This window comes from Agelaius tricolor, unplaced genomic scaffold (assembly GCF_023055355.1).
Source record: "Agelaius tricolor isolate 1412-34295 unplaced genomic scaffold, bAgeTri1.0.p SCAF_26, whole genome shotgun sequence".
In the NCBI taxonomy this organism is placed as follows: Eukaryota; Metazoa; Chordata; class Aves; order Passeriformes; family Icteridae; genus Agelaius; species Agelaius tricolor.
Genome location: NW_027269286.1, coordinates 3,604,208 through 3,630,681, shown reverse-complemented (window position 1 = coordinate 3,630,681; position 26,474 = coordinate 3,604,208). Strand labels below are relative to the sequence as shown.

General features: G+C 40.0%; 1 protein-coding gene across 2 annotated transcripts in view; it reads right to left on the bottom strand.

The window, feature by feature from the left end:
* The window catches only part of INTS6 (integrator complex subunit 6), a 39,088-nt gene extending 14,494 nt beyond the window's left edge, over window positions 1–24,594 (bottom strand). Inside the window, exons 1-6 of one of the 2 annotated variants that reach the window (XM_071448538.1) lie at window positions 24,502–24,594; window positions 24,027–24,186; window positions 23,705–23,782; window positions 22,835–22,984; window positions 7,676–7,765; window positions 428–611 (exon numbers count right to left, since the gene is read on the bottom strand). In XM_071448538.1, coding sequence (XP_071304639.1) covers window positions 428–611; window positions 7,676–7,765; window positions 22,835–22,984; window positions 23,705–23,782; window positions 24,027–24,137 — 613 coding nt within the window. In that variant the 5' untranslated portion in view covers window positions 24,138–24,186; window positions 24,502–24,594. Of the gene's footprint in view, window positions 1–427; window positions 612–7,675; window positions 7,766–22,834; window positions 22,985–23,704; window positions 23,783–24,026; window positions 24,473–24,501 lie in introns of those variants that run through there. The other variant, XM_071448539.1, reaches the window with a different exon arrangement.
* Between the last annotated feature and the right edge of the window lie 1,880 nt (window positions 24,595–26,474).

Here is a 26,474-nt window from a genome sequence, read left to right as displayed (position 1 = left end):
TTATGCATTCTGAAAGGCACTCTGTGTGCTCTGGAGGGAAAAAACCTAAAACAACCCACTTCCTTCACTCTGGCTTTTTTAGACCATGGTGTGACAGGAATTAACCAAAACTGTACTGCAGAACAGACTCAATTACTACAATTTCTAATTGCAATACCAAGGTGTAGTAGAAAAAAGTAAGTTCCCTCACAAAACATTTCTGAAGAAAGCAGATTCACTCTTCCAAGATAGGCTACATTTAATTGTCTGTAGCTTTATTGCTGTCAGTCTCTTTAGTTTTATTATAACAGTCTTGAGAGTTTCTAAAAGTACTGCAAGAACTTAGAAATTCTTATTCCATGGCATGGAATCACAATTAATTGAACCAAACTGAATTAATTTACACTTTGGAAAGTAATGACTTGTCAAAGGAAACAAGAGCACTCACCTCCTGTGACTTCACACATAGGTGTGATAGCAGAGTCATCCACAGGCACCCCTGTCATCTGTTCTGATTCTGGTGCTGTAATACCAGGCAAACGAAGAACCAAAGCAAATAACCTCTGATCCCATCGAAAGGGTTCCTTAGTCAACTCACTTCCAGGTAAAGGGGAATTGAGAGGTAAATGGAGCTGGAAAGGGATTTAAATCTGTGAATACACAGCTCTTAAAAGAAACAAAAATTCAGGTTTCATAGCAATGGCAATTCACTCTATATAGGCACATTTCTCTCTCCACACACATTTAATACCTCGTTAACAAAACTGAGACAAGCTCCTAAAGGACAGCACAAGGCATTCAGAAGATCCTAGATGCTCTTTTTGCATCCGGATACTTCACACAGATTAGTGAGAAAAAGAAAGCTTATCCAAATATTTAACAACAGAAGCCCTGAACATATAGATTTGCAACAAGTAATTCAAGTTCCAGAAATTTTGATACATCCCCAGCTGATGACAGCACTGTCAGCACAAGCAAAATTCTCATTTCACCTGGAGCACTGCAGCAACAAAAAGGGGAAAAACATCCCCAAAGCAATGACTCAAGCGGTGCAAACAGTTCCATTAGCACAGCGTGTTCAAAGAAATCTCGACGTTCTCAACCCTCAGCTCCAGTGCTAGCAAGAAAGTACTAGTCTGTTCCAAAACTTGATGCAAATCCCGCAAGCACTCATTACATATTGCCTTCATTTCTAGTTAATAGTGCTTAGAGAATTGACAGTAAGTTGTTAAAAAAGGCTTTTTGTTTGCTTATTTTTAAGAGATAGCTTGAAAGCATTAAAGCCTGATTTCCAAAACCAGATCCTGCAGCTATTGATATTTACAATTGCAGTATCTCATACGGGGAAAAACACATAACTTATTGTTTGAAAAGCAATCAATTTATTGATACAATCTTGAAACTAAGAACAAATTACTCAAAATGTGGCCACAAATCAGAATATTTTGCACTTTTCAGCACACTTGATGATTCCTCTAGAATTTCTCTTTTTGCTTATGCAAGCACAGAGTACATTTAAGAACAGAACTATTTTCTCCAAATGCTTCATGTTTTACACGAAACTGATCAAAAGGAAGGAACTCAGTGGTTTATAACTAACTGCTTGACATGCATGTCTTTCCCGTCTACACAAAGACCCACAACGACTGCCTGACAATGGAAACTCAGTTAAAAGAAGATAAAAGCATAGCCACATTCTTAGTTAACAGCCCGGAATCCTGACTGTAAGAAAACTTATTTGCAAGCACTCCACCATCCTCACTTGGGGGTATTAAGGAATGCCAGTCAAGCTTTCCTACTTAGATCTGACTGAAGATATACAATTTCCAAACAGTACATTGGATCTGCAAACAAACCTGTTACACCTATGTAACAGCATTGCTTTCCTTCGGGCAGCATATATACATTTTTTACTATGAATATTTATACATATAAAGTATCCTATTAGATCCTAGACCAACAGTATCCTGAGTTCAGTTTACCTCAAGCTACAAAATATTTCGTGAGCTCAGCTAGTTATATGGAGAGAACTCCAAAACCAAAGAGTAGTCAGAAGCTGGCCATTGCATTATGCACATATTACTATCAGAAGTTTTCAAACTGTAAGACAAAATGCAAAGCAATCATCATCAAGTCAAATGTCCTCACCTTCCTTCCAACAATTTAATTCCAGTTAAGTTTAACATCCTTTAACATATATACTGGCGAAGTTATAGATTCAAATCACCCCATTCACAGACATTAGTAACTTGGTCTTGTCATCTCCAGTTACCTTTTTTTAAACTGGTATTGTATTACCATAGCAACTGCATACCTAGCAGAAACTAAGATGAGCCTAGAATTCTACATCTTGCATTTCATTTCTTTCCCCACGCATATTTTAACATGAAGGCATGCACACATTTTCCTTTCTCAACAACTAGTATGAAAGATAAAGGTAGACTGAACTAACTAAGGGAAGGTTATTTACCAGCTGTGGTCTTCAACATGTGACTGCACATAGACAACACGTGTCCTCCCAGCTCAGTACTAGCAACCAGCTGTCTTGTCTCATCATTGGCTTGTAGGAGCACACAGAAGCCCGACCATTCCCAAATGTCACAATGATAATGCTATTACACAATCAGTGCATGCCTTATGCCACTCTTCCCTGCCTTTAAAACAACTGAAATATTCCAGAACTACGAGGGGGTGGAAGATAAGAGTGTTCTAGAAGATCTCTTCAGTACAAAGTTACTGGTGAGCAGGTTAATTTCTTCTCAGTCCTTGTTTCTACCTACATTTATGCAACCATGAGAAGCAGCACAGTCTAAAATCGTGGGATGGGAAAGAGGATCCTAGAGACCCTAGGATGAAAAAAGCTAGATAAGCATTAGAACTCTCTGCACTGGCAGGGCAGTCTGAGAAAGACAGTAATGATCTTCTGGCAGTGGCTGCACATACAGGCTCATCCACTAGAAAGGGCACCAATAGAACTGCTGAAGCTTTAGTACCCAGGTAATAACAGGCAGCTCCATCTCGGGACATCTCATAAAAGGGTGTTAGAAGACTAGGCACTACACAAAAATATGTCTACAGTCAACTTCTATTCTTGTACCAAAAAAATAAAAAAAAAAAAAAATCTATCGGCAAGTAACCTTCCTTGCATGCTTTTCTGGTACCCAAAAAAAGGACAAGACATCTGACATTCTGCCAAGCAAATGCAGCCTTTCATCCTTGAAGGACTAAGGACAGGTAACCATTCAAGCCCAGCTGAGAACATCAGCTCTTGACAGACTGAGAAACTCTACTTACAGTTATCAACAGCATTATGTTTTCTCATCTTTTTCCATCCAATCCTATGCAGTTATAACATATAGAAAGACACATTGTTCTTCCATGAGAGACAACTCAAGGAGATCCCAAAGACATCAAGGTCAACTGACACACCATGTCAATACATGATATACTTGGCCATTCCAAAGCCATCATTAGCCATCACCAAGTATTCATTAAGCTGATAGTTATACATTAAGAATTTACACACCAAGAGCTTTGGAGCTCAGTGTCAAGTGCTGTGAACCCAAAAACTGCTGCTAACAAGAATAATAAAAAAAAGAATGGGGACATACATTTAATTATATTTGCCATATATTTTTTGCAGAACTTGTTTAGAAATCAAAACTGAAGGAACTATGATAAAAACCATAATAGAGCATTTCAAGTTCCTGATTAATCTTGACAGTAAGCAGAACCTTGTTGTGACACTTGTCACAACTGCTACAAGTGCAATGCAAGGTGATCAGCTCTGGGAAGGATCAATGTGACAATGCTGAACAGCTGTGGGATGAAGTCACATGAAAATCACAGATTCTTCCTGTAAGAGTTTCTCATAACTGGAAGATCAGAGGAATGGCAACATACAGAAACCAAGCAGCATTGCTCATGCTTTTTGCTTGTATAATCATTTATCAGAATGTATCAATACACTAATAACTCCATTTCAGTCTTGCAGACAAGTTTAATGCTACTTAGAGAGTATGTTGAGGGAGGACAAAAGAACATAGCTCAGCAATTGTAAGACTCAAAAAATATGTTATTTCATAATATGAAGAGAAATAAGAAATCCCTTCAAGCATTTAAACATTTGCTTAACGAAAGATGAAGAAAGGGCTAAGACTGAATTTGAGGGATCAGGTCAGAATCAAAAGCCACTCCATAAGGAATCCATAACATGAGGCCAACTAATTAATGATGGCTTGCCAACAGTATGAGCCCATTCCCTCCTCAAGTTCTGACTCAAACTAGTGAGTCCAGGGAAGGGTCTGGTCAACAAGTCATGCAGAACATAGAATTGATGCTGGCACTTTTCACTGGCACTGATGCATTAAAAAGCAGCACCAGAAGGGATAGAACTGAAAGTGTTACTGACTTGTGCAGGTGGAGAAAACTGCATAGACAATATAAATTCTGTTTTCAGCCTGAGAGACCACACCCATGAGGGACAAAGCAGCACTCACTGAAGCTCAAGGCTCTATCTGCAACAGCCGTTTTAAAATCCACATAGGAACAGGACATCTGAAGAATTCAGCAAGAGCTCTGAAACAGGGTTTAAGCTTGACTGCTTCACACTAAGGCAAATGACAGTGTTCCCATAGTGATAAACTGATTTCATTGGTAAGAATGCAAATGTTCATCTGAATGACAAAGCTTTGAGAAAACTTGCCTCCAGGTCCCATGCTGGCTTCACAAGCTTTCTAAAAAAACCCCAACAAAACACCAAAGCCCAACACTGTTGGTTATCTTGTATATATGCCTTAAAAGAACTAAAAATACGCTGCCTCAGTCGATGCTAGGAGTAAAAACATAGCCAGTGGGATATGATCACTTCCAACACCAACTCTGAAAAGCCTCCCCGAAGTCAAACCCAAAGAACAGGACAGACATTTCAAAGTGATTGAAAAAGCTTTGTTACTGAACCAAAGAGGAGCAATCAACTTCCGTATCTCCAGGGTGGTGTTCCTGTACTAATTCTAGCTCATTTCTGTATGTCCAACTTGAGAGGAAACTGTAAAGGACACTCAAGGTAAACTGAGAAAAATTCTGATCAATAGAACACACACTGACAAAAACAAAAGATCATCCCTTAAAGACAGTAGTAGGACCCTTCGATGCTTTGTTCCTCTTCTCTGCAATAGTGTTAAGAATGTTTCTACCAGTACACCTATGGCCAAAAAAAGGAAAAAAAAAATCATATCCCTTGCTGGGTATGAAACACATACCCAGTACACACATATGGAAAAGCATTCAAACCTGCTTGCATTCACATTTTGTCTTGCAAGAACAGTGGTCACTTCACCTTCTGGAGGAATGGAACACCTTTACATTGGCTTATTTCTAACAAAAAAACCCACGCTAATTCACTATTATTAGAGCAAATTCTGCATTTCTGGAATGCAATTAACAATCACAAAATTGTAACATTGGGCCTGATTTGACATCATCACAACACAAACTCTGGTTGTAGCACACACTTATCACACACGCTTATCAGTCAGCACTGCTCATGAACCAAGTCTAGTAGATTTATGCAGGCACCAGGAAACCCCTTGTCTCAACCTAAGTTACAACAGTTTAAGGATGTGAATGTACGACCAAATGGTTGCCTCGCTCCAGGAAAATGTCTTCTTGTGAAGACTAAGATGTAGTTGTACTCACATTAAAAGGAAAAGGAACAAAAAAAAAAAACCTGGATGGCTATGAAAGTCCTGATTCTTGTTGTAAAATGAAGAGCTTAACTACTAATGCACCTTTCTTACCTAATCATTTTGAATAACAAAGATGAAAGGAAATGTAACACAGAATCATAGCACTGCATACACCAGAAGAACCACATGACGCTTACACAGTCCAGAGGCTTTTGACTGCTCAGGGTCTTGTCCAATGTAGCTTTTACCATCTCCACAACCACTGGTGTGGTTGGATCACACACAACTGTGGTGGATCACACCACACAGTTAAAGATTTTCTTGATATATCATCAGAATTTGATCACACCACACAGCTAAAGATTTTCTTGATATATCATCAGATCACACCAAGTTATGGTTGGATCACACACAACTGTGTGATCACCCACACAGTTAAAGATTTTCTTGATATCTCATCAGAATTTCCCATGGGGACAACTTGCAGCTGTTGCCTCTCATCTCAGTCCTGGGTACCTCCAGGAAAAGACAAGCTCCCAGTCCCATTTAGCTGTTGCAGAGGATGGTAAAGCACTCCCCACTCTTCTCTTCTGAAGACTGAACAAACCCAGCTCTCAGCCTCTACCCAGAGACTGAGTTTCTCTCTGAGCACCTTGGTGCTCCTCACTCCAGTATGTCAGTGCCAGATTTTACAAGTCATCTGACAACAGAGATTCTTCTCAAGAAAGGACTTCCACAGCTAAAAGATTACCCAAAACGGTATTCTGCTGCTAACAGCACTGTATGTTGCAGAAGACTCTGAAATCAGTGTCACATTACTCAGTAATTTGGACTGCACACATTCAATCACAGAATTCATCTGAAAATAAGTTAATGGGTAAAAAAAGTATGATGGAAGTAAGATTTCATACAGATAACCTACTTGTTACCATGGATCCAGGAATTCCATTTCAGTTACTAGCTATGCTTGTTAGGAGTCCACACAGAATTACACAATTATTTAACTCTCTTCAAGTTATATATATTACAAAAACCACTCAAATACCACTTTTCACACAGACAAATTCTGTAAGTGCTGTAACAATGCAATATAATACATTATTAGGAGAAATCTGAGTAACTAATGAACAGCAAAGTACAAGTTAATCTGTACAGTCAAATGTGGTGCAGCACAGGCAAAAGTCTGAATTCTCCTCTTAAGTTTTAAATGGACCGTCGGATATTAACCTTTTCCCTGAAAAGGGAATGAACTTAGGGATTTGTTACAGTTTGTTTTGGTTGTTTTTTTTTTTTTTTCACTACTGCATGGAATGGGCACTGAGCTGGCCTGACCAACCCTACCACTTCCATCTTTTTAAGGAAAGAATTCAAAAGGGCCAGTAAGTTAAAATAGTTCAGTGCCTCAGCATTTGCCATACCTCTGAGTTAGCCAGATGTCTGACTGGCTACTCCATATATCAAGATCTTGATTTTAAACTGCTCTACAGATTTAACTTGGAATATATTTCTTCAGTTCTTACCTTGAATTATAAAGACTACTCATTTGATTATAATCTTTTAAAGAACTCAGTGTGAGAGTAGTACATGTTTCACACATTCCCTAGTGGCAACATCCTTTGGGAAATCATTACTTTAACTTGGGTCTATACAAAAAAAAACCTCTATCAAGACCAATTAAGGACACATATGCTTTATAGAAATCAATTTATTCTGCTAACATATTTTAAAAGCCATGAACTCCTTAGGGCAACTCATTCTATTTAACAGACCAACAATTGCACCACAGGTTTCTGTTACATGAAGGAAAAAGAGTTATTTGGTTTTTCATAGTACTATTGCATAAAATTACTTGAAATTAAAATAAATTACTTGAAATTAATCAAGACACAAGCAAATTTAAGCTATTAATGAGCATTCTTCTGAGGAGCCACTTATGCTCCTACTGTAAACAGTATCAATGTTTAAACAATATTTAGTACACATTACTGTAAGCAGAGATTAGATCTTACCTCTTCCTGTATCCCACTGGTAGTAGTTAATTTACTTCCATCAGTAACTGTTATAATTATTGCTGGCTCCAGAAAAAAAGGGTTTCGTCCCTAAGAGGAAAAAAAAGCAGTTACTTAAAATGATGTAACAAACTCTGTTCAGTCATTAAATAGCCACTGATATCAACTAACAAAACAACAAAGCTTGAGGTATTTATTCTCATGTACCACATATTGCAGCAAAGGAGTTTTTTAGCCTTTTTACACTCATGCCATGGAATGCCAGACACTTAGCATATCTGTATTCAATGAATGCATACAGAAACAGCAAAAATGGTTAACACAGGACTTCAAGAATAAGGCTTGCAATGTATTCTGACAATCAAGCAGCTGTTTAGAGAAGCAACCACCTCCTCCAAAGGTACTTCCAATTCACCCTACTCCAGGCCAATTTTGTGTGATTTAATTACTTTGTGTCCAAGTAAAGTATTCACATAGTATCTTGTGATCATGACACCCGGGTTAAGAACTACTACTCTATGTATTAAGACTGATATAATTAGCACCCATCCCATTCTGATCAAACTGGTTCAACATGCATACACAAAATCTGCTTCAGAAACAAATACTTATAAAATAGATAAACTTTCTGTATGTATCATTTAAGACAAACATATACAAGGCAAGATATTCTAGGATCCCAGCAAGACAGGCAGCTAGCCTAGCTGTAGCAAAAACTTGAGGCCAGTTATTGGCATTCCTTTATCTAGTGCCAGCTCTAGGAGCTCTCTAAAAAAACTCCAAAGTATTCCACAGATACATCAACTCCAGCTTTGGTAACACATTTCACTCTACCTAGGGTTAATAATGGACTGAATAAAAGTCACCACAAGATTTTTTGTTTAGTATGTCCTGTTCTTCTCTTGCTAATATCAAGGCCTTATTTTTCTTCCTCAGGAAACAAAGAAAAATGTAACTAAACCTGCAGCCTAGTTCTGCTTATAAAGACAAACTATCTCATGAACGGTTGCAATTTACTCTAAAAACATGGAGAGAGAACTAACAGGTTTTAAAAGACCTTTTAAACCCATTTTTAGAACCCATTAAATATAAAAGATCATCTACTGATTTTGTGCTTCAAACAGATCTATTATTTAACAATCTCATATATTTGGTGAAGGGCATCCAGTTTGACTACTGTGGCAGCACCACATTTATAGTGGTCAATATTTTCTCAAACCTTTGTAAAAAAAAGATTAAAGATTTCTTTTTTAATAGCATACCATTACTACAAAAAATAAGCAAAAATCAAATTAAAACAAAGATCAATCTCTCCCATGAAAGCCAAGCTACTTCATAATTTAATTTAAACAATTACTCAAAAGGATTTAAGGACCCTCAAAACACCCCATTTTAATTAAAATAATTTCCTAAGAATATTTAGCCTTATTCAATTCTTAACAGTTACAGTATGTTATTTTGCCAATAGTTTACCACAACTGCAAAACATCAGCTGGAAGCCAATTACATTGCACTGAAATAATACAGAAAGCAGAGTTTGTAACTATGATATTTCTCATGAATACTAACCATAAAAATACTTGAATTCTATTGCTATTAAATTACTGTAAAAATGAATTGACAACTGACAAAAATAACATATTTATAATGTCATAACCAATGCTAAATTAATATTCTGGTGCAATTTCAAATGCAAGTATTAAAATTTCCATCTCTGACAACACCTTTTATCTGGATATCCTCATCATCTTGAAAAACTTTTTTATCCCTTAACTATACTTTATTTCAATTTTTTCCTATCCAAAGTTTAAGCCTTAAACAGCTGGTGTTAGAATGATCATGAAATTATAAGGAAGGAAACAAGAGTTGCTACACTTGAGCTCCATATGAAACATGTCTGAGGAAGGAATGTCTTCATTCTCAGGCTACTTTCTGTAATTTCACAAGCATTTTACATATACAAAGGATAGTCACTCACACACTAAGAATCAATTGTTTTCAGAAAGATAATTACAATGTATCATGGAAGAATTACAGTAAAAAAGCCTATTACTGAGATTTACTACTTTTTGACTAAAAATTTCCATGTCATTACTTTTTAAAGACCACCACTGACTCTGCTGACCCTGCTCCCCTACCTTAGTTATACAAAGGCATTTGAAACCAGTTGCTCCAACAAAACCCCATCTTATTTATCTAAGCTCTCAACAGTCAGACATCATAAAATTGAATTCCAAAAGACTTACCAGTTCTTTTAACTAAACTGCAGCACTTCTGTCAACAATTGGTTGAGAACTTTATTTCTACCTAATTAATCTAATTCTACAGCAATCAAATTACTTTCTATTTCTCTTCCCATAGAAATACGCTTAAAAAAAACAAACAGCATTTACAAATTTTGGAAATATCATTTTTCAAAATACATAGCAACATCATTGACTGTAAATGCATAGGTAATTAATTCCAGCCCAATTATTTTGGCTATGCAGAGGAACTGTGAGTGACAGTGTACACTACCATCTCTTTGGCAGCTTACAGGTATGCTGCAATGCACTGGGGAAAGCATCTCAGGGTTACAAGGTATAAATAATAAGCCTGCTTACAACTTACTCTGATAACTAGCTAGCCAGCATGAGGTTTTATTTATTTCAGAAGCAACACACTGCTTTTCCTTCTGAAAGTTTGTAGCAGTGGTGAAAAAAGGAAGAACCACCTATGGTTTTAATGGCTGATCACCCTCTAAAAAGGTACAAGGAGGATTTTTTCATTCACAATCTACATTTTCAAGGACAGATGCGCACCAAGACAACAAAAAGCCCTACAGACCTCTTTTGGAAACAAAGTTACTTAAAACAGCATGAATACCAGGGAAATTTTGCTTGATTAAAAAGGAAGCAAGAGATTCAAAGCCTTAAAACGAATTTATATTACACAACACCTCCATTTGAACAATTTGACAGCTTCATGACTGCTCCCAAACACAAAGAAACTCAGCTGCATTGGTTGCCTTTCCCTTGGTCTCCAGCTGAAGCAGTTCTGTGCTCAGATAAGACAAATACAGAGCACCACTGAGCTCCACACCACTCACAATGGGTCATGGAAAGAGGCATCCCATGCCACACCAGCTTGCATGATGCTCTCAGAGAGAACCTCACATCAAGCCAGAAAGTGTATCAAATTATCAAGACACATTATTGCCTGGTTAAGGCTCCCACAATTAAGAATTCACTCCCACTGGCAAGTAAGCTTAGCATCAAATTTCAGTGTGACTAATTAATACACAGATGATTTTCTTTCCTTCTTCCAAGTGTAGAGGTAAAGCAGTTCAAGACCTATTGTGACCTTTACATATCCAAGTATACAATATTATACATGCAGGAAGAGAAGATAAAGACTACTGTTATCTCAAAGCACACATTTAAATATTAATTTCAGAGTCAGAAGTGTTGCAGAACAGAAGAAATGGATGAGGTAGAAATGTGACCAAATCACACCAAATCAGAGACTAGAAATGACACTAGAAATAAGCAACTACTACAAAAATAAGTTTTTAGTAGTACAGAAACTTGAAGCTCAAGAAAGGTTGGAAGCTGAAAATAGCCATGAACAGAACTTAAGTGCATATTTTTTAATAGAACATATCACTAGGAACTGGAAAAAATGCATTTTGAGATCACGACAAGTGTCTAAAAGGTACACTTCCACTTCAGTAAATCACAAAACTCTGCAAGCTGTATTGTTATCTATCTCCCATTACATTATCTCAGCAGAGCCTTTCCATTTTCAAAAGTATCAGCCCTAACTCTCAGTAAATTTAGACATCTGACCAGGAAATACAAAATTGCAGTATCAATTTTTGAATTCAGTCTTAGTTTTTTATAATTTAGAAGGTCAAGAGTCTCAAATGCTCTCGAGAATCTGTGAGCAACCATTGTTCAAAAGCAACAGCTTAAAATGAAATGTAAAAGTCAGAATGACAAAAATTATTAGTTTTAAAGCTATTTTTTAACTGATAAACAGCTTAAAAATATCAAAACACTGAGCTTGAATTTCAAACTAAAACAGATGGTCCAAATCCACCATGGTTTTCACTTTTTTTGTTTCCTAGAAACTTCAGTTACGCTTTAGCAAAATCATGAAATGTCTAAGATATTAACATTTATTGGAGACTCTCGCCTTCATTGCTCAAGGCAGAACACTATCAGTCAAGTACACAGAGGTATTAACAACTGTTCTGATCATCAGTTACACAAGAACTGCAGCATCTTGTGCAACTTCTTACTTGTCCCTCTCACGCTTTCAGCAGCTTTGGCTATTTTCCATTATCCCCACAGAATTCATCTCTGTAGTTGGCAAGTTCTATAGAACCAAGTGTATTTTAAGCTTTTGCACAATTGTTTCCCAAGTCACAAGCTGAATACACTGGCATCACAACAGTATTTCAGTCAATTTATAGCTGGCAATTAAACTCTACAAAAATTACTTTGCCTTTAAGGATTTTTAAATGTATGTAGACACACAGCACAACCATGCATATACAAGCAATGAGCTACAGTACTAGGGAAAGAATATGCTTTCAACTTTGGTAGACCAGTAAATTCTTTCCTAGTACTTGGTAAGAAGCAAAATGTCTTTAAATTGAAGTTTTCGCAGATGAAGCTAATCTATCACCTAATATTTAACACAAACACACTGTGAAACTTTGATCTATCAGAACACAAGAAGAATATGCTGCAGGTGAGGGAGTGCAAAAAGGGCAGTCCAATTCTACTACAACATTTGCATCGATAAATCTGACATCTCACATGATATGCCACCATAACAGCACCATAATTCTGTGGCCAGACTGAAAAATATAGCAGCTCTAAATTCTGTCACAGTGTTATCTAATTGACTGAACCTGCATGATAAAAATAACTTTGTAATTGTATTTATTTACTATGTCTGTTTTAGAACTGAAATTGATTCTTTGAAGTGGAAGCACCTCAGTGTCAGAGAAACTTCTGTGCTTTCAGCCTGAGTAAGAGCTGAAGAACATACAAATTCTGTACAGGCTTAAGATCTGACAAAGATGGACTTCACGCACAAAAGAAAGTTGCTAACTCATCTATCTTGCTGTCCATAAAGATTTCAATATGTTCCCTTGATGCTGTTGATTATTCAAAATATAATACAGTTTTGCAGTGGTAGCAGTTCTGTTTTAGTAGAAGACCACATATTGGTAGAGCAAATATATTTCAAGATCACTTTCAGAAGTCACAGAAGTAAGTTCAACGAGAGCTACACCAACCAGTTTGAGTTTTACACAGGATGGGTGTTTTGAAATATGTTAAGATTTCAAGCCATAAAAGAAATTTTAATACAAACTAGAAATCTCCCTTAATGCCTAATTAATGACAAAGGCAACAACACCAGTCACAAAGAGGAATCTTATGAAGTAACCTAATGAAAGCCCCATTCCAGAAATTACACTATCTCCAAGAAAAAATGGCCAGTGTTTTTCTGAAATGGCTGCTGGACAGCAGGATGACTCTTTCTATTAGACCTAGTCCACACACACCCCCCCCCCCCCCCCCGCAGTATGGACAAGCATCCTCTGTCATAATACTGACATCTTTAGCTCTCCCTGCAGTACCCAAGATGGGAGGACTTGTGCTCTGCCTTTTGTTCACTAGGCAGCTGGGAATCCTACCTCACCCACAGACAGGTTTCAGAAAGAACACAGGAAAATTCATCACCTAATAAAGATAATTTGAGAGATCACCTCACTACAAGCAAAAGAAGAGACCTCTAAATCTTAAGGGGAAAACAACTGCTATCAGAAAAGCAGGTGATAGTAGCAGGTTTTAGAAGACCAAAGTGTGGTCCCAAAAACCACAAAGATCTAGCTCCTCTGTATATATAACAATATGCACACCCAGGGTGAATAAAAAGATCACACCTCTTCAACTCAGGGATGAGGGAAAGAAATAGGTTTGACAAATGCTTAAGGAGTCTGGACTGAGGCCAAAACAGTAACTGTACTAGAAAACACCAACTCTCGCCACTACCATGGATTCTCCCAAAATCTCCCACGGGTTTTGCTGTAGTTTCAGCTGCATAAAAGCAACATTTACAAACTGCTATTTGGCCAAAATAGCCTATCAGAGAGTACCTCACCTATGTAAACTTGTATTTTACTTTGTAATTGGAACACCAGCCAGCAGAGGGGGCACAAGTTAATAAAATCTATCCTCATAGGAGGTGTTTTGAGTAACAAGATAAACCTGAGGCATGCTCTATTTGCATACTACCTCAAAACACACAGGAACAAGTTAATACCTCCTGTCTAAATCCATGTATCTAAAGCCCCTAAATATTCTTGTACAAGTACAAACAAGAAGTAATCCCTCACTGAACTCTAATTTCTCAACATCTGTTTAATCCAACAGCTGGTTCATGGTTTAGACACCATGGAAGCACATACTATCATTCCACTTCTTCCTTTTTTTGCTGCAGACTGCCCATCTTTGGAAGGCTCAGCCACGAACACTGAACTGTATTATGGACGCATTCCCTTTGCTTTTGAAGCTAACCTTCCCCCTCCCTCAGTATTCTATCTCAAATTATTTTGTCTTTTGGAGAAAACCTTAAAAATAGAGTTTTAAGGAGGCACAGTAGAATTTATCAAGGTCTGAACCCATGCTTCCATTAACATACCATCTCCCTCCTCCCCAAAAAAATGGAAAATGCTTTTCAAGCAGTAATGATTTCTCCTGCACTCATACTCCGAAAGGCAACAAAACTGCAACAATTTTACAGTAAGGATGGCTACCAAAAAATATCTTTCCTCCATGAGGCAAGACTACAAAACCTAAATTCAGCTGTCCTCCTCCATAGACTACAGCAAAGTTACTGAAGGCAAATTAATTTCCCACGCTGTAGACAATTATTTAGTTAACTACATAACAAATACCTAAGAGTTACTACAATGTCCAAGACATGGGCTAGTCACAATTTCTTAACTGGAATACTTATGTAGGATTACAGGGCAGTTACATGGTTTCAGTTTCATTTCTTACTAGCACTACGGATTAGGAGCAAATGAAATAATTTTTGCTCACACAGTGTTTGTACATACCACTGTTTGGTGGCATGAAGCTTTCTGCATCAGGCAACCAGGAACAAATTAAGTTATAGACATAAATAAAAAAATTTAAAGAAAAATCAGTTAGCAAAAGACTTTCAAAGCCAAACACAATTGTAACAGCAGACTTTTCCTAAGGCTGAGCCAGAGATCAAACTCCTCAGCACATCAGTTACAGAACTAAGGAAGAATTCTTGAAACAACCATTATGTCTATAACACAGGCTACCTAAGTTCCATTTAAGAAAAGGAAATTTAAAATATTGAGAAAAATAAATGGAACAAAAACAAGTCATTTGCTCCTTGTTATTTTGGACCTAGGCATTATCTCCAAAAAATCTTTTTTAAAATAGCCATTTATGACTTCAATTAACTACTGAACCTCCAAACACATCACCTTAAACTAGCCATGTCCAATGAAAGCTAACCAGCAAAAAACAAAGATCCAGTCAGATATCACTGCTGTAATTTGAAATGCTAGAGACAAAACACCTATCTGAATTCCACAAGAGACAACAAACTCATTTTCAAAAACGAAGTCACAGAATTTTACATCAACTGCTTGCTCTGCTAAAGATTGCAAGTTTGTGTTCTATAGGTAATTATTTCATTGCATATCCATCCTGAAACATGCCACAAGAAAATTCACTGTGCTTAGTATCATTTTTATAGATGCTCATAACTTTACACGTTGAGTTTCCAAGTCTGGCACCGAATGAACTGCTTAAAGACTATTTAATTGCACAACTTCAGTCATTTTGGAACTCCCTCAGAAAGTTTGTGCCAAGAACAAAACCAAAACTAACAGCAAGAAAACAAAAGAGGCAACTCAAAGCAGCCTGAAAATGAGTTTCAATGCAATTTTGGAATACACAATCTCCATACCGAATAATACACATGTGAAAACAGAAGGCATGTGTTAAGGAAGCCGTTTAAGACTCTGTTCATGTTGAACAAGAAAGGAATGATGAATACATAGTAGATTTACTAAGACCTCAAACTTAAAACCTCAAGATACTTTCATGTGCCTAAATCAGAGAGGTCCCAACATTAGTAAGTCACAGTTTCAAAAATCACAGGTTAATACATAGGTTTGTCCTCTTTCTTTAAGAACAGATCTAATTGAGTTTTAAATATCACATTATATAAGTGATAATTTCTTGATTAACTAGTAAGTGTTCCAATTTAGATTAGCTCCTTGGTAAGTTTCAAAAACAATTCAGTCCTTCAATCTTTCACAGTTACATCACAGTTAAAAAAAACAAAACATGCATAGAACAGGTATTTTATACATAATGAATTCCAGCACGTAACTAAACAGTGAAAAACCTCATTAAAATGAAGCGCAAAATGCCACTAACATTTGAAACACTTAAGTACTGATGTGACAGATGTATAATGCCAGAAGGTGAAGAACTTTAACTCTTTCTTAAATGAAATTAAATGATTTACCTAAGCAGCAAAATCAACTGCAATCACAACTTTTATCTTATTTTTAAGGCAACTTAGAGAAAAAGATGCACCTTATCAGTTAGTTACAGATTAATAAATGCATCACTACTGGAATCATCTGAAATTGGATAATCAGCCAATAAATTACAGGAGTTTTTGAAGTTATTTGAGTGAGCATAGCAATGAGCTGCTAAAAATAGGTTCTATTTGAGCCTTTATAAACTTTTTCTAAGAAAAATAAATTAACACAATCCATACCAAACATAACCTTAAAGTCAGCTCCAATTACTCTGAGTTTAAGCCGATTTTGGTTTTATTTCCTAAAAATATTTCTGAATGTTTTATTCCAAAAAAAACCTGACCTTGCCAAGCCCTGGATCAAGTCCCTAATTAGAGAAGCCTTTCTGCTTCACAGCAATGACCTTACACAGCTGGTTCTGGCTCAGTCAGTGCAATTCAGACTAAGTCAGGCCTCTATTCTCCATAATGCTGGAGAAGGGTAACAAATCCTACAGTTGCCCACTCACTAATTAGAGGGAAAAAACATAACCAAAATACACACCACCAAGAAGAAGAGACAGACTTGTTTACAAAAATCTCCCCACAAATTAGGGGGTTAATAATCCAGAGTACTGATAAACTGACTAAAAGTAGCTTATTGACCTATGAACACAGAGCAATTCTTCAGAATAACTTCCCAAAGACTCCCCCACAATTCCTTCCTGGAGCTTACCACCACAACAGCAGGAGCTACTTGGCTGTTCTAAACCAATTTTGAACCACCAGAGTTCAGTCCAGTTTATTAATCTCACTATCAAACACTGATTTATTTTACTACATGAAGTCACACAACTTGAAGCAAGGCTAGTGCAACTATGAACCCATGAGAGGCCACAAGTTCCAGAGCAGAGATCTAGGCTGAGTATGCCTTACAGAAGATGTACACAATCAAGATGGCATTCAGGGATTCAAAGCTGGGAGGGCAGAACTGTTGCAATAGAGATGTCCACTTTTCACTCATTCTGTATTTACTGAGCATCAGAAAACACCATCAGTGCTCTATGTGAGTCCAGTGACATATTCTGTATTTGTTCAATGTAGCTGGACAAAATGCACAGTGTATGCAAATAAATTATGAATGAACGTGTTATGGCACTGCCCCTTCCAAATCACATTTGTTTGAAGTATCCTCTTTCTGCTACTGGAACAGATTGATGAAAATGTTTTCACTGGAAAAAATGAAGTACTTCATGAAAGGTTCAAATTCTTTAAAAACATACTGGATTGGAACTAGACAAGTGATTTTAAAAACATTTAAGACTTTTGCTGAACATTGCTGTGCTGGGAGTGCTAAAGGGCAAGCAGTTCCACATCACAATGTGAAAAAACCACCCTAACAGTGCCGGCTGTAGATCTCACTAGACGGTGTTCTAAAACAAGGACAGCATGTTTAAAGGTTATGGTCTAAAAGGTGTAAGTTCAAACCAATATGCTTCATTTCATCACACAGCAGATGAGAAGGATTCATTTTTACCAGCACTTCGCATACAGGTATTTGACATCAGCAGGCACACAGGTTCATGTTAAATCCATTGCCATTCCACAGAAAACATGAGACTGTGAGAAAGCCTCTCATATTTCTACCATTATTACACTTACGATGTTTACTACTGTCTGAAATTCTCCTATTTGGTTTTCTTGGGTGAGGGGGGAAAAAAAAGAGACCAGGAGAGCTACTCTGGAAGTGTAAATCTCTGCCTCTACCAACATGAGAAGCAAACTGCATGTGCAACTGTGCCAGCATGACAAAGCAGGAAACGCTAACCTAAACTTTGGTTCCAAATTTGGAGGCACATGCAGCATAGGCCATTTCAGTGCAGTGCATTATGATCTCAAAATACCAAGACAAAAGACATACTTCAAAGTATTTTGACTTTTGAGAGTAACAAAATCCAGTAACAATCCTCAAAAGTCTCGGGAAAATAAAACTGTTCCACAATTTAAAGAAAACAGAACATATCACTGCAGAAGCATAATGTAGTCCATGTTAGGGAGCAGTATTTCTTTCCCTTTTTTTGTGGTTTTATAAGCTCAGGAGATTCTAGACAAGCATATAAGCAAGCAGTCAGCCTAGAATGTGTGACTTAAAGTTGTCTTGTGTCTACAAGTATGATTAGACATTACCTCCTAGGTACACTGTTTACTGTAGTTGGAGTACTACAGTATTTATGCCATTGTGGCAAACCACCCTGAACTCTACAGACCAATGCCATTTTACTGTGGGAACACATCAGCAATTCAGCACTGTAGCTATAAATGGATCTAAACCTATACTAAGAACTATCAAGTGGCAGTTAACCTAAGATTGTGTTGTTTGATGGTCATACCTGGCATGACCACAACACTTCGAAAAAACTTATTTAAAAACAATGCCATCATATGCACGATACCTTCCAACTTCCAGCTCTGAGTATATTCTTAAGTTCCCAAAATATGCTTTATCAGTTGAATTTTATTTGGATTTTAGTTTTTTCCTCAGAAGATTCTAGTTATGCTTCTGCTCATATGTGATATACACTACAGAATAAAAGGCTTTCACCAGGACTGTACACAGCCTAGTAAGCCACCCGGTGTTTCTTGTGCTAATCTAAATCCAGGCAGCATCTCATTCATCACTGTGAATGAAAAATGCCTAGTCTAAATCCATTTGTATTAGACACATTGACTTTTCTGTTTCAGAGCAACTAAGTTAGCATGTGCTTTTGTTACATTAGATTCATTTAAAAGTTAAACTCATCTCATAGCAGTAGTAATCCTGCTGAAAAATGTGCAAGATACTCTAGTGAGATTTTAAAAACTCATTAAAAGCTTATATTATTGAAAAGCACTTCCTATATGCAGTATTAAAGCAATCTCACCCTAAAAAAATATTAAAAATACTTTGAAATCCATTCAGTTAAGTGTATTTTATCCTCTCAAACCTTATTCTATGCTATACTGCCAAAAAAACAGTAAGAGACTTTCAGCATTTCACAAATAACAGGCAACATGAAACACACAGGGTATCAATAAATCAGAGTTTGGACAATTTCAAACATCCATCAGATTCCAGCTTTGGTAGAGCTATGTTGGTCTTTGGCAGGTGAGTATCAAAACACCATTGATACGTATTTTACCTACCTCAGATTCAGTGCTTAGGCTTAAAAACCTCACTACAAACTGCAAGTAACTGAAGCTGATGGTTTATTTCAACCATTTGTTTACATTTTCACTCTACCATAACGGCAGCTACATTTTGAATGCTTTCTGTTTCCACAGAAACATCTATCAGTATTTAACCTTTCTATGAACTATAACAAGCTGCCCATTTGCTATACTCAAAATTATTTGGTTAAATCGTGACTACTCATGTCCTGCTGAACAAGCCACAGTTAAAAGAGCTGAGAGTGTACTTCAAGAGGACAAAAAACCTGCCAGTAAAAGGCTGGGTATTTCAGACTACCTGAAATAATGGAAAAGCTGAACTGGAGAAAATAAGGAGTCAATTATCTAAGTGTAAACTGGGCTAATGAAGTACAATATTTTGTGTGATGTGACAAACTCTTACTGAATTTAGTGTGTTTAAACTGACTTCTTCCTGGAGACATCCAAATGCTGTATTTTTTTCCCTAAGCTCTCCATAAAAATGCAGAAGGTGAAAAGGATCACTATTTTTAGTGAATGCTAAAGCTGACACCCTATTTGAAGGTTTATTCTTCTGCTATAATCACCACAAAGCATACTAAAGGGGAAAAAAGCTATTGGATCCAAGGAGTAAAATACTGAAATTACCAATCTGAACTTGCTGCAAAAGGAACAGCCACCTTAAAATGTGTACTTTTCAAAATCATTTTTTCTTAACAAAAGCCTCCAAAACAATTGGATCTAGCAACTCCTCAGTAAGACAAAATATTTATAAAGCCCCTATCATAGCATTTATATCAGAACTAGCTTATGAAAAAAATCTTCCAGGTTTTTGACAATTTAAGTGTGTTGACAGTGTCCTTAAAGATCCAAATGTGAATCCTGTGATCAGCTGATCACATGGTAACTCAATCATTGCATATGCAGTATGATAAAGACTCATAATAAAAATCCAAACATTTAAGTAGCAAGGAAATATGAAGCAGATTTTCCCCAACTCCAGAATGACCCTTCAGCCATCATTCTTGTTCAGAAGGTCAGCTGATGGAGAACTCTGGTCAACTCTGAAAGAAATGGAGCATACTGAGTCACTCTGCCATTTAAAACAACAGTTTGCACTCAGCAGGGGTACAAGATGTCACTGGTGGAGACATAACCAGACAATCCCATCAGGCTTGTATCATGTCTTGTCATTAGCATGTGTAAGAAAGTCTGGTTTACAATTCGCTTTTGTGTAACAAGTGGATCTTGGCCAAGTATCTTAGAAGTTTGTCAATACACCAAAATACAAGCATGACAGTTGAAAGATGTTTAGCCAGAGAAATTTCCCACAGAAGATTAATAAGTTTGGATTTTATTATGTCAAATAGCACACCTAAGATGGTCTGAATGTTGCTAATTTTTGCAAAGTTATCTTCTCTTATTCTAATATACGCAGTCTTCAAATATCTGCCTGCTAAATTTCAGCTAACTACTCTTTTATAGGGTTAGTATTTGTAGCTGCTTTAGAAAAAAGTTAATCAGCAGTTTATGTTCTGAGTGAAAACCATTTAAAATGCAACTGACCATTCTGACCACTTTTATTTTCCTGGATTCTTAAGTTTCTCATATTATGTATGGTTAAACACTGATTTGTCTGGACTAAATTTTAGGAGGTAGACAAGAATAACAGGATGATGACAGGCTACCAAGCCATAGTTTTAAAGACCAATGAGAAGATGAAGACAATTAGCTGCCCTAGAGCTCATCCTGCAAATGCTGAAGGATCAGTTAAATGTTGCAGAATTTGATATATTTTTTTAAAAAGTGCTATTTTGGTTAGACTAGCCAAAATGGGAACCTTTGACTTCAGCAGCAATAACCAGCCACTTGCAGTAGTCATCTATTTTTGCAGATGCTAAAAAGAGTTAGAATTTGTTTAGTCACCTGACTGCACATTGTGAATACCTCTTCAACAGCCAGCTCCACATGTGGAATAGAGCAAAAATGTGCTTAAGTGACAGGGGGTTCAAGCCCAGAGAGACAAACAACCCAAACAGATCAGACAAAGAAAAAGAGCTGCTCTTTTGCTTCACAGTCAAAAGAGCAGCTCTTGCAGTAATGAACACTACTAGTGAGTCAAAAAAATAATGGCAACTCAACTGCCCACTTGAGTAGTTGAGCACAGCTGGCTCACTTAGAGCAAATTATTTGACATAGGTTTAATTAGAATAATTATCACTAGCCATGGGAAAGAGCAATATTTTGTGTATGGGCCTACAGGGGTTAAGTGTTCAAGAATATAGCTCCTATAACTAAACAAAAACACCAGAAAAATGGGAAAATTACACACAGATGTATGAGGACATCAGATGACCATAGGAAAAAAACCTCATGTGTGGAACTAGCCCTTTTTTGAAGTTTCATCACTAAACAGGCATTTTTAAAATGTTTAGGCTGACTTGATCATGTCACAGTAAAGCCATACCATGCAGCATGACACATTTCCTTCATAAACACATGTGGCATGTTATCACAAACTCTGCTTAGACTGGGAAATAGTGAGGGAAGAAGGGGGACTTTTGTTCACAATCACATTCCCATGTTAAATACGGAGAGCAGTAATAAGTACTAATCCTCAGATAGAGGACAGAGAATTACATGAGAATAACAAACAATAAGGGGAGATTCAAGTTGGCATGCCCCACATGAAAAGTACTAGTAGCATCCTTCATGTGAAACAAATCCAGGCTTTGATCCAGCAGCAGAAAGAACTCTGAGTCCTAAGGCACACATTTAACCTACAATGTCTGTATTTTAGCAGCTCATACTAATGAGCATGACAATGCTGGCCCACACCAAAAAACTCCTGTTTTAAAGGGATAGCTGAAATAGAGAAATTAAAAAAGCACAGCTTCTCAAGGCTCTGATACAACAGACAGGTTCATAAAAATACATGTATGCAGAGAAATGTTGTGGTAAACTCACTGGAAAGAATGCATTTTGAAAAAGCGCTCCTTCCAGTACTTTTGGACATGCAGTGTTGTTAGAAAAATGGCTCATCTCCTAAACTGTTCAGCACTGTATGGAGAAAGCTAAGTTTTCATAACCCTATCAGTCTCACCAGCTATGGTACCAAACACAGACTCGACAAAAAAAGGAAAAATTTGAACTGAAAAGGTCAACTTGGAGGCTGTATCGCAGCTTCAAAACTGAGCAACGACTGAAATTAAAGAACAAAAAAAGTTGGGTACCAAACTCACTAGCTGTATTTCTTCAAGCTAGCCGAGCTCTGCTTACTTTTTAAAGAAGCCCCCATATTGAATATTCCATGAAGATGCCACTTTGGACAACTAGCTAATTGCTGTTTCTAGGAAGTTTGTGTTTTAAGATTTTTCCACCTAGTAACAGTCAACCTACCTGCCCATAGTTGTCTATGCCAGTTACTAATCTATTTAAATTTAATAAATCAAAAGCTGTCCTTAGGGACTGGCCAAGAGTCGTAAGTCCTTCAGCCTGAAGGTTTTTCAGTTCATTCATAAACGTTGCATGGTTTTCCTTCCAGCCAGCCTGCAAAGGGAAACGTGAAAAGATTTATTCTGCAGATATGAGTTTTGCTTTCCTGTTAGGCTACAAAGAGCCTTCCCTGCTGCATGCAGCTCACTACAAATAATAATAAAACACCTCAGAAGTTAGTATTTGATGTTGCTCCAAAAAGCCTGAAATTATGAACTTGTCTTAATCCTTAGAATTCCACTTTTAGCAAATGAGCATTTTGCTTTGTTCCACGGGACAAATTTCTTCGAGGACACGGGTGCCCAAACCTTAGAGTTATTTACAACACCGTCCCAGAGCCCTGCCCAGATGGGAGCCAACTGCGCTGTGCAGCGACCTCCAACAGGTTCACCGTCCGGTGTCATGTGGACCCACCGCCCCCTTCCCCCGCGCGGCGCGTCCCCCCCCGCCGCGGCGGGGCCAGGGAAGTGCCGTCCCCTTCCGAGTCCGGGGCTCTCCGGGCTCAAGTCGGTCCTTTCCCCGGCTCGCCCCTTCCCAGCCGAACTCTCCTTGGAGTTGCTGTCACTTCTCCCAAGTTGAATAAATATCCCCCACAGTTCATTGCTGCTCGCACACACCGCACAGGGGAAAAGCGTCGGCCATGTTGATGTCAGCGCCGCCGCCGGAGCCCGTGTGTGCCGCGCTCCCCGGACCGCCGGCAGCCGGGGCGAGGCGGGCGGGGGGCGGACGGGCCGGAAGGAGGCCGGGGAGGACGGGGGGGTGAGCGGGGGTTACCTTGATAGCGTAGGGCGGCTCCTCGAAAGTGACCAGCATGTACCTGTCTCCCCTGCTGGCCGGGTCCCGGGCTCGGAGCTGCGGCGCGGGGGACAAAGCAGAGGGTGAGCCGAGAGGCGGCGCCGCCGCCGGAGCCCCCCGGCTCGGCCCGGCCCTCCCCTCCCCTCCCTCCCCGCACACACACGCACTCTCTCGCTCGCTCCCGCCCGCCCTCACCCCGCGCCCCCAGCCCAGGCAGCCCCCCGCTCCCTGCCGCCCCCTCCCCGCGCAGCCACTCTCGCTCGCTTTCTCTCGCCTCCTCTCGCAAGGCAGAGCCCGGTACCTTCATGAAAGTCTCTACAGCGCCTTTGGCTATGTCCAGATAGGTGGTGCCCAGATGGGTGCGCTGGTTCATGGAGGCGGACGTGTCTATCAGGAAGAGTAAGATGGGCATAGTGCGGAGGGGCCGGCGGCCGGACGCTACATGGACAGCGGGCGGGGGGCTGAGGGGAGAACCGTGGGGGGAGGTGAGGGGAAGGGGGAGAGAGAGAAGAAGACGGGGGACGGGAGAGGAGTAAGTGGCTGTGAGTGCTGTGCACGGGGAAGGGCGCCTCCCCGCTGCCCCTCTGCCGAGGCGGGGGGGAAGGGGGGGCAGCCCTGCCTGCCCTGCCCTCCTTTGTGTGAGGGGCCTGCTCAGCCCAACACAGGCTGGTTTATGAGGGAGAGGCGGATAGGGCTGCGCTGCTGGCTAACCTTCCCCCCACCACCACCTTCCTCCTCCACCGCCGCCCGCCCTCCCCTCCCCCTGTTGATGTTACTCAGAAGTTTCAGGCGGAGCAGCCGCAGCCCCGCTACCCCGGCACTTTCTCGCTCTGACTGAGGCGCTTCCTCGCTCGCCTCCCGTTTTTAAGGCAGCCTGGGTAGGTCGGCCCCGCCCCTCAAGGACACGTCCCCGTCCCATGTGACCGCCTCCCGGCTCCACCATAGGGCCCCGATAACCGCTTCTTAGCATATTCAAATCAGTGGGGCGGGGCGGCCGCAGCGGGCGCGGGCGGCGAGGGCGCGCAGGCGCAGCCCGGGGCGGGGGGGGGGGTCCGGCCGGGGGACACGGGGCAGGGCGGGGAGCGCCGGTGCTCGCAGGGACGCGCCCCGGGGGTGCGCTCCGGGCGTCGGGGGTGCGGAGGGGCAGCGCGGGCGGGACGGGAGGACGGACGGGGAGAGATCTGTCGCCGCCGCCCCTCCTGCTGAGCTATTTCGAGGGCTGCGGGGTGACGCGTCCCTCAGAGGCAGCGCCCTGCCCGACCCGCCCGCTCGGGGAGGGTGGGGGGCGGCCCCTGGGGAGCGCCGGGCCGGGGCGGTAACTCCGGCGCTGGCGGCTTGTCGCCGCCGGGAGCGGCGGGTGAGTCACGGGGGTGGGAAGGAAGGAAAGAGGGAGGGAAGAGGGCGGGCGCTACCCCCCGCCCCGTCCCCGGGCACCGCCGCTCTCCTTGAGGCTCCGGGCAGATCCCCAGCTGCCCCCGCAGCGGGTCCTGTCCCCTGGCCGGGACGAGGGCAGTGCTTAGCGGCTCCGGGTGACCTGGGCAGCAGCCAGATGCCAGCGGAGCCCCGCCGGCCCCGGTGCCGAGGGAGCGGGGAGATCGCTCCTCCAGGGAACTTTGGCTCCTGGCAGGCAGCTGAGGGGTCGCCTGTCTTGCCCACTGGGTTTAGGATGGAGAAGACGGTCCGGTACCGTTTTGATGATGAATTCCCAGAGACATGGTCTGGCCTTTCATTCGACCCTTAGGGGGAAAAAAAACTGGCTAGCCTTAGCTGTGACCTTTTCCCTTCCATACGAGCAGTGATTAATACTAAGGTTTCTGTCATCCATGCAAAGGCATTCCAAATTTACTTCTTATAAATCTTATAATTATGCACTGTTCCTAACCGATTAATGACAAAGATCTCTCTTCTCAGTTTTTTGGCAATTTGTTAGGGTTTGGTTTTTGGTTTTGGTTTTTGGTTTTGTTTTTTCCCAGCAATTGAGTCTGCTGTTTCTGCTCACAGCCTTGGAGCAGTAACTCCAGAGCAATTTCTTAGCATAATCTGTTCAGGAGAATGCTCTGTTTCCTATCTGACTGATTTTTTTTTTTTTTCTCCCTGATCCAGCTACTGATCTAGAAGGTTTAAAACCACTGTACTCCTTCCTCCTCCCAAGATAAAATTGGCAATGTTCTGACTTGATTCATCTTGGTCTTGCAGGCAAGATTTGTGTCTTGTTAGGCAAGAGCTTGATTTGGCTTTTTTATTATTTTTTTTTTTTTTTTTTTTAAGACTAATGGAAGATTAGCATTTCTAGGAAGAGAGAGGGATAGAATCACATTTCCATTGCAAATTGGTATGCATTCTTATGCCTTCAAGCAGCTTATTTTGGCTTTCCTGTTGGTGCTGCACCTGTGATCTGTCCTGTCCTTTCTTAGGCTTTGGGGTGAAATCAAGGACACTTCCTTTCAGCCCAATTTACCATTCAAGGCTATTAAAATATTTTCAATCTTAAGGACTCTGGGAGAGCTGGGAAGGAATCTTTGGAATTGGTGCTGATCAAAATACAGCAACTTTGGCAGTAATTTCTTTTACTATGATTATTTCTCACTGTGGATCGTGCTGCTGTTGGTGAGAGTGGCCAAGCTCATGTGTACCCAGTGGCTCTTGAGCTGCATGTATCTTTCCAGCAGTTCAGTATTAGAGCTCTAGCAGTGGTGCTGGGTCTCATGACCTGCAGCAAGGCTGTTCTGGTACAGGTTCTACTGTTTAA